This window comes from Rhipicephalus microplus, chromosome 7 (genome assembly GCF_043290135.1).
Source record: "Rhipicephalus microplus isolate Deutch F79 chromosome 7, USDA_Rmic, whole genome shotgun sequence".
Classification (NCBI taxonomy): domain Eukaryota; kingdom Metazoa; phylum Arthropoda; class Arachnida; order Ixodida; family Ixodidae; genus Rhipicephalus; species Rhipicephalus microplus.
The window spans coordinates 49,490,096-49,503,490 of record NC_134706.1 but is presented as its reverse complement, the minus strand read 5'-3'; the positions used below and the strand labels follow the sequence as shown (position 1 = coordinate 49,503,490).

Genomic DNA, 13,395 nt, shown 5'->3' with positions numbered 1-13,395 from the left:
CAATGAACAAAGATTGATGAAGATAACACACACAGCACTGCGCGATATCTGTTCACAGCTCCGTGTGTGTTATTTTTGTCAGTCTTTATTTGTTGCACTGTTCTTTTTTTAATTATGCCCTCACCGACTTTCTCAAGTTCCCACCAGGGTCAGAGAAATTTGAGAAGTTCTGCATCTCACTTAGTTTTGCAGTGCCCATGAGATCAATCCACTTTGGCCATGCAATACTTAATTATCGCAACGACGTCGCGAATTTTAGCGATTCGTGATGTCACCATGTGGTGCCATCAAAATGTGATCTCTGATAACGTGACCTTTTTGCGTCAATCTTGTTGACACCCCCGCCACTGCCAACTTTTTGTTTTATATGAGAGACGTAAGGTTTTTGCCTCAATAAATAAGATGCTTTGGTCAACAGTGTAACTGCGCAAAAAAAAACAGACACGTAAAAAAACAGGGAATCACAAGCAGGCGCGGTTTCAGCACCATGAACAAGTACCAATAGGTCCAACCTACTATTACTACTCTACTGCATTGGTTACTCCCGCGGCACCAGCTAGCACTTTCACATATAAAATGTACAATAAAAGGTCACAGGTCACAAAAAAACACCCTTGTAATAAGTGACTACTTCGAATCGTATTTCTGTCTCTCTCTCTTCGCCAGTAGTCAGGTGTTCGCTATGCTCTAGATACTTAAGGGGTCTATAAGCTCTGGACTTCTTAAGATGACAAACTATGAAAAAAAGGAAAATTTAGGTCGAGAAAGGTTTGGCCCGATCAGCTGTGCAGTAAGCAGGCCTAACCAATGTACAAGGCTGCCGAATGAGAGAAAAGAGAGCTCGTGCTCTTTCTTACCCCGAGATTGTTTCTGGCGGTAAGCATGAGTTCCTGCAGCACAACCCTCCAGACGGCTTCCAAGGTTCGATAGAAGTTGACCTTCATCAGCGACTCGTACAGCGTCCGGAGGTTGTTGTCCAGGTAGTCTATTAATGGACCCAGCGCCTGCAGTCACAGGGCAAGTCCTCAATTACAGTCTTGTGCGTAGTCACAGAGCCCTTATCAGCATTAACCTCTTTCTTCTGTAGTCTTCAAGAGCTTTCCAATCATTTTTTGCAGCTTAGCAAAAAAGTGTGGCAGGACGAATGTTATTTAGATATAAATAGACTCTGCTTGTAAGCTTAGATAAGTAAACTTCAGCGTATTCTTTTTTACTTCATGCGATAACACTAAGAGGCAGGCCGTACTAAGAGACTACAGTTTTTCTCTTGTATTGTGCTATTTTTACTTATATTGTAATTTTAACTAACAATCAATATTGTAACAATATTTTCACGGTTCGTGTGTGATTGCACTGCCGTTCTATTATGAACATAATAAATATTTCAATTTCATTGCACATCCTTCTTCTTATTCCCTTTCACCGCACACGTATACATTAGAAGCTTCTAGTTTTTCTTGCTATTTCCACTGTATGTCCTATTTTATTTCTAATGTACTTATACCCAGATTTGTCCATGAATAAATGCATGAAACGATTCACTACAAAAATTTAGGGCAACAGATGTGTTGCCATTTTTCTTCGTCGCCATAATCGAAAACTGTGGCCAGTACCCTAAACCCACGAAACCATAGACAGCATGTGAACGCGTGAGGTGCAAACGAGAAACATAAAAAAGGGTGAGTGAGAGTTTGTCGATAGCCAGTGCACCCTGCAAAATGCGTTGTACATTAAGAGTGATGCTTAAGCACTCTACTGCAAACTATACTAAAACCACTGACCACTTTGTTATGCACTGCATTCCTACATTCGCTTACAACAGAGAACCGAGCTAGTTGCTACCTATTAATTCTAAATATGACAGGGCGTGCAAACGCGGACAAAAAACGTTTTTGTTGACCTGACTTCCTTCTTTTGTCAGTGTTTGCATGGTCCATCTCTTTTAGAATGTTTATGTTTGCGTTTACCTGATCCCTTTAAATGGGCCCTGAAACACTTTTTTGAGTAACCATAAAATGAATTCACCGTAAAAGCACATTGCCTCGCAAATTCAACGCCACAAAAATTTTAAGAATTTGTTCAGTACGAAAAGAGTTACAAGGATATGTCACACACTGCAATCGCATTCTCTCTTCTCTCGTCCCAACGAAAGCACTGCAAGCTAACCAGGGAGGGATGAGAGGGGCAAAGAAAAAATTTCACGCGTGCCTCGTGAACTTGAGCACTTCTTTCTTTCTTTTTTCATTGAATACGCTACTTTTTGAGTGCGATCGCACGCGCACACGTGGACAAATGATGGCCTTTTGCAGCGATCTCTGTAACAACAGCGCGCCATGTTCAAATCAGCCCCGCGGCGGTGGTCTAGTGGCTAAGGTACTTGGCTGCTGACTCGCACGCCACGGGATCGAATCCCGGCTGTGGCGGCTGCATTTTCTATGGAGGCGGGAATGTTGTAAGCCCGTGTGCTTAGACTTGGTGGTCAGAACATCAGGTGGTCGAAATTTCTGGTGCCCTCTACTACGGCATCTCTCATAATCATATGATGTTAAACCCCACACATCAATCGTCAATCAACCATGTTCAAATCAGCCAATGGCTGGTATATGAGTAATCTATGTGTGATTTTTGAGCGTCTTCTGTAATTTGTCGAGGGAAGAGAAAGCAATTTTCAGCTGGCTTTGATAAATTCATTCCAGGCCGCGTGCTGAGCTCTAATATTTGGCTTGCGTGTTGTCAGGAGCCTTTACTACCGATCAGCAGCGTTTTCTGACCATGCTCAAAAAGTGTTGCAGGGCCCCTTTGAAAAAGAAATGGTTATAAGTAATAGCAGCCACCTTTATTGGAAAGTGTGACTTACACTGTCAGCATCTAGACGTTCTGGTGCCCACGCCAGGTGAAACAGAAACTTCTTGATCTCGGGCCGCATCTGCAGAACGAGAAAGGTTTCAGTGCGAAAATTACGTTTTGCATACACCGAACACATCAGTCATATATTTTCTTCAAAAGAAGATGTCATGACCATTCCCGTCATGCTCTAGAAGGAGCCACAAGTGCGAAGGCGCAAGGAAGGTGTTAGCCAGGCAGTAGTTGGCCAATAGCAGCTAAAACTCGCGTGAACACCACTAACGCGAAATCTCGCCCATCTCGTGGTCGTGTATGTCACCTACGAGGTTTTGTGTGAGGGTTCGGCACATGTTTTAGATAGATTTTGTGACAAGTTGCTGCCCGGCTGATTGGCATTGTTACGCCTTGGCGATTGTGGCCTCTGCCAGAGCATAAAAAAAACTGCAGACTAGCACTGTTGGTACCATCCTGCACGTCTGATTCTTCTTTGCAAGCATCATGTTAAAGAGCTATAGCCATTAGAAGTGTGTGAACTTGAACTTGTTGGTACCCATTCATAGTGAAAAAACAGCGCGAAACACAAGGATGACATAGATGAATCAGGACGGGTTATAGTCAGCGCAAGACAAAAAGTCAGTGGAAAGAGCGTGAGACAAAAAAAGATTTGACGAATTGAGAGAATGTATAATATTGGAATTTTTTTCACATCTGTTTTGAGCAGGAATGCCACAATGTTGCAGTTTATTTTTTCGAGGGTGAACATTCTTAGCCAACTCGCAAATATCTACATCGAGGCCGCTCACTGACAGGTGCCCTATGTCATGGACGTTGAAAGAAAGTGTGCTTTGGCATTGTAGTAATTCATCTCACTCTTCAGCACATAAATGCACAAGGATGAAAAATGAACAATGCTGTGTCTCCATCATTTTTTTTTTTTTGAACTTGTCCTTTTGTGCATTAAAAGTGAGTCGTGGAGGTCCTTATCAGCTGAATAGAGAAGGTGGGGCTACGAACTTTTGACAGGGTCCGCATAATACAATCTCGCGGCTGTCATGGGGCCCACGGACCACAGGTTGTCAACCCATGACTTCGATTGTAGCTGCCATGGAAACTGCCTACAATTTCTTTAACCACGTTCTTCGTCTCTCCCTCTCTTCAACATAATCTCCAGCTGCTCATGTGGCGAATGCTGCAACGGCGTTGTGAACGTGAGCAAACGTAATGCAGCTGTGGCATCAGTGACAAACTACCGTCATTTATCAACAGTGATAGAATAAAAGCCACTTTATTTACAAAGTGGCAAGACAGAAACACCTTTGCACTTTTTTTGCATATGCAAACAGTGCACTATTATTGGTCTTTACATAGCTCTTAACCAGGGCTGCATTTCAGGCCAGCTAGAATGCTGTGCGGCTGCGTTGGCAAGAACTTTCAGTGCAAAACAGGAAGCAGTGATATCGTATGCTGCTTGCAGAGACAATAGATGTCCTGCAGACCCTTCAAACGTTAAGGGAGCGTCATCAAGTGTGAGGCTCACGGGACTGCTTCAAGCTCTCCCATAGTAGAGCACCAAGTAGTCTGAATCGTTCACCACTTCTCTAAACACAGGAACATTTTTCATTATTAGAATTGCTTTCTGCTCTCCCATTGCAGAGTACTACGTACTCTAAATCATTGAACAGCCATGGTAGCCACTATGGCTCACACACAGTAAAGTGCATATAGTGTTCTAAAGCGTTAAAAATTCAATTGAAACAAAATAACGTTGTTACGGTCATACTGTGGGCTGAAGCATTTTTCTAACAATGCTTCATGTTTGAACAAGGTGTTTCAAGAAATGTGTCCACTATTACTAAAAAATTACAGAAGGTACTAGCATCCTACCTGTGGCGTTCCCTTTACTCTGGCAGAAGGCACCTTCAGATACCTATGAACGATGATACGACAGCAGTCTTAAGAATGAATGCAATTACCTTTTGAACCAGTGGCAACAAGCAGTCTAGACAAATGGGTGAATTAAAGTTCTTTAGGCGATTAGTCCTTAGCCACACTGAAATTTCTGAAAGGCCGCCACTGGTAATCCTCGTGGAGCGATGCCATCTGACCGATTTAGCTGGTGAAATCAAAACCGACGCACCAAACAGCACGTCTACCATTAATCGCAAAAGCACCCTCTATGACGACACTGTTTCGCTCGCATAGAGAGAGGAGGATAAACAGGCGTCAATAGGCAGTCTTATGGCAGCAAAGCGTTGCCAGGAAATGAAGCATGTAGATTGACGGTTGATAACGGCGAGAGAAAAAGTGCCGTACTTGAAGTGAATGGTAGGTGCGCTGTTCGGTGTGTTGGTTTGAGTGTTTCCAGCTAAATTAGCCAGATTTTATCATTCTGCAGCGATTATTAGTGGCCATCTTTCAGAAACATAAAAGTGGCTACGGACTTTTCCCAAGAAGAACTTGAACTCGCCTATTTGACAAGACTGTTAATTTCCATTAGCTAAAAAAATAATTGCTTAAATTTCTTTATTACTTCTGTAATTCTTCTTTGTAGGCATCTTAAAGTGCCCTCTTCCACATTAAAGGCATCGCCGGAGGTAGCACGCAGATACCTTCTTTCTGTAATTGAGTATTTCGGACAAATTTCTTCAAACGTCCTGTACTATGCATAGACGTTTATGTGTGTTGCAGTCCTGTTTGTATAGACAGTGTCCAACTGCTGTGTCCTAAGACAAAATAAGCTCATTGTAAAAACAGCTTGCTGCAGATACATACATGGATACAGTTTTGATGAAAAAGATACAGTGTAGACCACTTATAACGGAGCCGCTTATAGTGCATAACCACTTATAATGCGGTCTTTTTCTACTCGCGTATACATTCTCATAGGACCCCATGTATACGCATACCGCTTATTGTTCAGTTCCACAAGATGAAAGACCGATTATAGTGCGGTTGCCGGATATACGCGGCAGCGAGTAGCGCTGGGTGCGCCGCTGGGGAGCGAACGACGAGGTTACGGAGGAGGAGAGGGACACGGAGTGAACGAACGAAGGACGGAGAGAAGAAAAAGAAGGAGGGCGGTTGCCTCGGTGACCAATAAGCCTTTGCACCGGCGCCGACGCCGCTATAGCCACTGCGCCGTGCTCCCGACCGGGTTGCAGAAACTAGGTGCCTTTTCTCATCTTCTAACCACTACTACCACCACCCGACGCTGCTACAGCGTACTACGTCGCTAGCGTGGCTTCGGCCGCGCGCCGCTCAACATGACACGTGCGATCCCGTTCTTACCAACTACATGCGCTTAACAGCTAGTTTCCTGTCGAGGTAGAAGTCGTCGTTATCGCGCATGCAACAAATATCGCATTTGCTTCCTCGTCCGTAAATTGAAAACCTTATACGATTTTATGACGCGAGCGTTCACATTTGCTGCCTGCCAGCACGCTCTCGTATGTAAGCTTGGCGTGTTGTCAACCGTCGTTGCTGATCTCCTGGCCGCGAATGCAAACTTCGTGTCACTCACGTGGTTCTCGGTTCACTGTTAGTGCGATCTTTTTGACGCCGAATAATCATGTTCTGGACAAGCTTTCCGCGACAACATACCAAACGGCAAGCTAGGCCTAATCGGTGTTGGTTGCGCTTCGATCGGTAGCGGTCGCGGTTTGGTACCGAGTCAACGAAACTCTTTGCGGTGGCCGCACCTGATGGGAAGGGATACACATCGTTGAACGAAAACGAGGGCGGCACGTGTAGCGCTCGAATATTGGTTCGAGATTCGATTGCGATGTCTTAAATGGGCTGCGCACCCATGAAATCGAATGGTTGGCGTCTTTCAACGTGTCAAACAAACACTGGACGTGATTCGACATAGTTTCTGTGTAATGCGCATAATTGAGGCGGTCTGGTGAATTTCAGTGATGGTGCTTTCATTTAATAGACCCCCCCCCCCCCCCCCCTTCCCGCCCTTTCACGTTCATTTCATTGGCAACGCGAGCCTTTGGGCGTTAAATGCTTTTACCATTCAGAAATTTAAATGTTAGCAAGCACGCATCGCATGTTTAGATTCTCAGACACGCGGGGCTGCATGCTCAACACGTTTTGCACAAGTGCGGCTTTTGAAAAAGGTTGTTTTGGTTATAGTGCGGTACCGCTTAAAGCGCGCACATTCGGAACTCCCGCGACTTACGTTATAAGCGCCAACGTTTTTAGAACAATTCAGTTTCACAGCTTCCCATAGGCGCCCACTGTCCGGCGCGGCCGCATAGCGTGTCGCGGCCGCTAGGGGCGCTGTAGGCATGCTTTGCTCCGCACTTTGCGCGTCGTCTGCTACACCGGAAGAAACGCGGTGCGGCGCGGCCGTGTTACCGCTCGCATTTCAAAGCGTTTCGCTTTGCTGGCGGAACAGTTCATGCCAAAGCAGCAGTTTCTTCGTATACATGCATTTCATTGTTGCTGCGCCCATTTTCATCTGGTAGAATTACGTGTCTGGGCTCCATCTATAGCTACCGTCGCCAGTACATTCTTATGTGGGCATAGGCGGCCTCGCGTGAGCATAACTGTAAAAAAAAAGACACCCTTCAAAGAAAACGTAGATGCAGTAAAACTTTTTAAAAGCATAGTGCTCGTTTCTGATGCCACAAAGTCATGCGCCGTTTACCGAACAGACTCGTCAATCTGATTTCGGTGTTTTTTTCCTTTCCTATTCCCGTGAATCTTATTTGAAGATAACATGGTGAGAATAATAATACTGAGAAAGTAAAAATGGCAAATTCAGAAGGAACATATATTTTCTTGCACATACAGAATGGTATTGCATCGTTCACTGAGCAAGAAAGGCAGCTCAAAGCAGCTTAGCTTTTTTTCTTGCATTTTGAACTTTTTCCGTGACAAGCAGTTCACGGTTCTTCTTTCGAGAGAAGAAGTGCATGCGCATCAAACAATAGCATTTGATTATCTTTGTGGTGAGGAATTCATGGTGCTCATTACAACCAATTGCAGGCAGTGCAGTCGCATGAAGCCTGTCCAATACCATCCAGAAAATATCCCCGAACACTGCCGACGTTTCAAGCGTATCGTGCACAACCTCTTCTACTTCCTTAATTAATGCGTACAGCCTAAATGAGGCCTCTCGAAGGCATCCTGGCTTGAATGACCTCAACTCTGTCAGGCGCCTCTGGTTGAGCTGTGTTTCCTCGGAGTTGAACTGATCGGGAGAAGCTGTGAGCAACGCACAGCATTCTTCGCAAGTTATTGTTTTCGTGATTTTCTTGTGCACATAACCGGCTAGATAGTACACGACCATCTCATGTGCTCCAGCTTTTTGGTACCCATGATCCCGTTCGTCACAGCAAACGTCCTCGGTACAAACCATCCCCAGAAGCTTCTTATCCAGCTTTGCTTCAACGGCGAGTTTTAGCTCAGCTGCCGCTTTCGCCTTTTCAGCAAGACTTTCATGAATTGAAACGAGGACGCCCTCAGCCGGTCCAGAGCAGTTCCCCTTTACGGCATTTTTCACAGGTGTAAAAAGGGACAGCAGGCGATAAATCTGGCTGAATTGAATAATCGTGGGGTGGTCGTCGTCACCGTGGAATGACCGGACTATTCCGAAAAATCTCTGCAAAAGAAAAACGTTTAAACATCGCTGAGGGATAAAAAAGAAGACAAAGGAACGGCAGCAATGTTTGCGTAAGAGAGAATGCGATCGCGCAAAACTGTTTTGAAGGGCATCGTTTACAGACAAGAAAAGAAATTAAAGACCACGTAAGCACAGTGTAAATGTAAAGAGACATCCCCCTCACGAGGGGCACGATCAAATGCAGAGCATTTCCGGGGGTGCACGACGTTAAGTAGTTTGCGTAACGTTAATGTTGTTGCACTTGTTTCTGTTGGTTGTTATATCATTGCTATCTGTCCCCACTCAATCACCATTTAACCTTAGGAAGCCCTAACCACACTGCTGACGAGAGAGCGCCGATACCCGCTTTATATTCCTAACCACCATTTTCTTTTCTACCACAGCTCTTCTTAGCCAATCCCCCTAAGTAGGTATGCACCCATCTCCCCGCGAGGGGGACTTGAGTAAATGCGTCGCATAGGGGGTGGGTGTATTGCGTTAACGTTTTGTGGCGCAGTGGAAGAGCACCATGTACCTCGCGTTCCGCCCACAGGTAGTGAATGCGTTGTATCAGTAGCTTCTTGACGTAGTTTGAATGAGTCAAGGATATAAGGCTCGTTCGTAGCATTAGATTCTGTGTCGGTTTTGTGGCTCAGTGGGTAGAGCACCATGCACCTTGCGTTCCGCCCGCAGGGTCATGGGATCGAAACCGGGCGCCGGTAACTGCTATTTTTTTTATAGTGTAGCGGCCTTACGTGGTGGGGTAAAAAAATGATGATTTGCGGCGTCATTTCTGTAGCCACTCGTACATCCTGGCGCGAAACACGAAGGCATTTTCACAACAAAAAAGCGAACATTCGGAAACCGAAAGATTGAGGCGCACGTGTGGGGAACGAAATCGCTTCGAACGACGCGCGCCCCCCAAAGCACCCGCCTGTCCGCGCGCCCGATCAGGAGCAAGTGAAGAAAAGCGTGACTGCAGCGCCACTAGTTCGCGTGACCGCCACCACGGCCGCCTTGGGAGCGGAGCTGTAAAACTGAATTGTTCTAAAAACGTTGATAAGCGCGGTCTATACTATAGTAGACTGCATGTCACTTCAAATCATCAAACATCTCTTGTAAATGCACCATGACATTACTTATTTATTTGAACCTTGCTGCAGCGACATCAAGACAGCTTACCTCTGTGCAATAGTAAAGCACATCCCACTAAATCATCGAACATCTGTTCTGAACACACCAAACAGTTACTGAGGAACACTGCATGTAATATGCATGAATCAGGAAAAGGCATTCTAAAAGAAAAGTTCTTGCGACTTCTGAGCAGCCAATATGAAGTCGGTACTTTCTTTTACTTCACCTCAAAAACATAGCCTTCTCGTCTGAACCCAATTAGAAATGGGGCTTTTGTTCTACTTCTGCAAATGCTAGATGAATTGAATTACAAGTGAGCGTTCTTTGCTATGCAGGGAAAACCAGATGACCTTTGGCACCCTGATTTATAATAAATATTTGCCCAGATTTCAACGCCTCTTAAGGATATTGGTAACACAAACACACATGTTGGCATTATCTGTTCTGAAATTTTCACCAGAACAACACCATTCGCTATTTGAAGAAAATGCTGTTTTTCCCTCACTGTTCGCTAACGCGTTTTCCTGATGGGAGTATGACAGCGGAGGCCTGGCTTCAGTTTCACGATGTAGATTTTACATCACAAGTTTTCTTCCGACAGTTTATCTGTTGTTAGTCGACTTTTGGCCGGTAGTATAACACTATAACTATGTGGCCCTGCGGTGCGAGGAGCATTAGAAGGGCACTAAAGAGCAAAACAATTTTCGCGTATTGGTGAAGTACAAGTTGACGATCCCGAAAACACCACAGCTTAAGCTTTTGGTAAGCGAGAAAATGCGCAGAAGTAAAATGCGGGTGGAGACGCGATTGTGGGATTCCCGCACCCAAACACCGTGACGTAGTAAATTTGGAAGGAATCTACTGGGTCCTAGTTACTTTCCACTCGAAAAAAAAATAAATAAAGTGTGTTGTTTGCGGGTGTCCTAGGTCTAGCATAGAAGGTCTTGGGAAATTTGATCGAGGCAATGTCGCAAAAATATGAAAAATACATTTTCAAAATTACTACCTCACACATGTAGATTTTGGTGCGATATTTAAAATTGAAACTTGAACCTTGATTTTCTCTGCTAATAATAAACTAATGACAATGAAACTATAGCATTGGAGTTTTTAGAGTGTACTTCATCAATGTAAACCAAGTCACTGTTTCTCTTTAGTGTGCCTTCAAGGTCGGTAGGATGAAAAAGCCCGTTTCGTGTCGGGCGAGGCCTGACAGAAAAGAGAAAGCAGTGGCTGGCCCAAAAAAGGTGGCGGAGCTCAATGTAAAGAGGGGAGAAATGACAGGTGCACCAAAAGCAGACAAGAGAAAGCTCGGCGGAAGTTGCGTTACAACAGCGGTGCAAAATGCACACAATTGAGGTCACGATACTTTCATCAGGTGAGCACAATCGTCAAACGAGGTGATGACAGTTTAGGTGAGAACACTCGTCAAATGAAATTGATAAAAAAATTTGAAGTAATTTAATGAGTGCACGTGTAGTGAAAACATATCTAGGCACCTTTCTAAGATTGCAGAAAAGGACAATCGTTTCATTCAGGTACCGCAATGAAAATGGCTGTTTGATAAGCATTCATTGATGCCGCTGCCGATAGTTCGAGTCTGGACTTATGAATTAAAAGCCAGAAGGAACAGTTTCTTCAGCGGCCTAAATTTCATTTCAGTTGTACGTCCACCTATTCCAGAGTACTGTAGAACTTTGCAGCGCTAAGGCCTCCAGCTAATTCACAATACTGTGGTGTGATTCGGTTCTTTGGTCACAACAGCCTGCTTTTCGCCTTCCAGTTGCCGAAGAATATCCTCTTTCTTGTTTAGCAAAAACTGCTTTCGCTTCTTTGTCGCAAGCAGAGATGAACTCATTTGTAGTAGTACCGCAGCGGGAACGCAGACTTGCTTTGCGGATGCGAGGAGGAGGAGGAGAAAAAACTTCATTGTGCAAGAGTGACGATGTGGGCTTGTTGGTGAAACATTTGAAAGAAATTTATGTAGCACGAGGCGAAAAAACGAACACAGGAAAGAATAGACTGAGAGGACAGAGCGCTCTGTCTTCTCAGTCTATTCTTTCCTCTGTTCGTTTTTTCGCCTCGCGCTACATAAATTTCTTTCATTGGGCAAGTGAGTTTGGTTCTTTTACAGACCCTGGGCCACCGCACGGCCATCACATTACATGTATGTGTCCAGACCACGCAGGGCTAGGGCACTGGTACCCTGGTTCACACAGCGAAGCTGTGCGTCCAGGTCCTGTGACGCAAGGAGGGCCTCCCATGTGCTGATGGCGGGCTGTCCCTGCAGGGCAGGATCGGCAGGGCAGCCAAAGAAAATGTGGTCTATGGTGGCAGGCGACTCTCCACAGAGAGTGCACTCCGGAGAAATGGGGCGCAAGTTGGATAGCACGTGAGGAGTGGGAAGACTTCTCGTCTGAAGTCGCCTCCAGACGATTTGTTGCAAGTGAGAAAGATGGGGGTCGGGAGGGTGTAGAGACGACGGCAAGGTGTGCTTGTTGGGCGAGCTCAGAGAACGTGTGCGCCCGCTCTCTCAAGAAACCCTGGCTGGGGTCGCCGATGCGATAAGTGCCATTGTCAGATAGGAAAGACACACGGCGCCGAGGCGCTTTGTCCCAGAGTCTCACGTAACTCATCGAAATCACCGAAAAGAGATGAACACGACTGACAAAACAGGCCTCCTAGAGAACATGAAAAAGTAACAAAAAAAACCCGAAGCATCGCGGCTGTCATCGCCTCTTCCGAAGAAAAAAAAAGCGCTAAAAAATAAAATTCCTCGCGCTTCGTTTTCTGCTCCCCCGCTGTCTCAGGTTTTCTGCGCCCATGCGTCCTGCTCCGCAACTCCCACTCTAAGCGGCACCCTCACCATTTCTTGGCTCACCGCAAGGCTCACCACTCCACTAAAACCTGACAGCCTCCGCCCTCGGCCTCGCCTCGCGCAGCTAGTTGCACCACTTTTTTTCCTACCAAGCCTCGGCCTCACCACACTGCGATGCCACCTGAAGAGCGCTACGCCAACAAATGACGCAGCCACGACTAAGAGCAGCTTTCAAATGCGAAACATTTCTTTGCATAGTGCAAGCACTTCTAGCATCCGCCCATCTGTCCATCCATCCGTTCATGCATTCATTCACATCCATTCGTCCATCCGGCCGTCTGTCCGTCCATCTATCCAGCCATCTATCCAGCCATCACATCTGGGTGCTCTCATGATCACCCCCTTAACTTGGGGTAAACCAAAGTTAGTAAGATGGGTTGTCGAATACAACTCGCTGGTCATGACATAAATAATGTCTGAATATCGTCACGTACGTCGTCGAACACTTCCCAATAACCAGTGGCACATACACGGGGGCGGGTATGTGCCGCTGGTATGTGGGTATGTGCCACAGGTGAACACATCATGTATCTACCCAGGAACAGCGGGAACACACATGAAAAACTATAGCGTTTGACCGTTAAGAAAAACCCGCCATAAGCAGTGTTGGTTGGACAAATGCAAACAATAAATGTGAGTGTCCCAGCACGAATCAAATCCTAGCATTCTGCGTGCCAATCAAATGTTCTACCACAGAGCCACGCCAGGCCTCAGATATACTATTCAAATGAACCCTAATGTTCCTGTAGCATCAATTAGAGTATGTTGTGTTGCAGTAGTTGTGTAACGTCACACTGCAGTACTCGCTATCTGATTTAATGAACATTACATATGTACTCCTATGATACAGCCGTCAAGTTGGGTTAATGAAAATTGCAGTTAGGCAACATTTCCTGAAGTTCATCTGTCTAGCAGTGTTCAGAGCTAC

General features: G+C 45.5%; 1 protein-coding gene across 9 annotated transcripts in view; it reads right to left on the bottom strand.

Annotated features, from left to right (window-relative positions):
• LOC119179235 (BAI1-associated protein 3-like) overlaps positions 1-13,395 on the bottom strand; it is a 558,733-nt gene that overhangs the window by 38,383 nt on the left and 506,955 nt on the right. For all 9 annotated transcript variants that reach the window (XM_075869133.1, XM_075869128.1, XM_075869129.1 and 6 more), the window contains 2 exons: positions 2,858-2,926; positions 858-1,004 (listed from right to left, as the gene is read on the bottom strand). In XM_075869133.1, the coding sequence (XP_075725248.1) occupies positions 858-1,004; positions 2,858-2,926 (216 nt within the window). The remainder of the gene's footprint in view (positions 1-857; positions 1,005-2,857; positions 2,927-13,395) is intronic.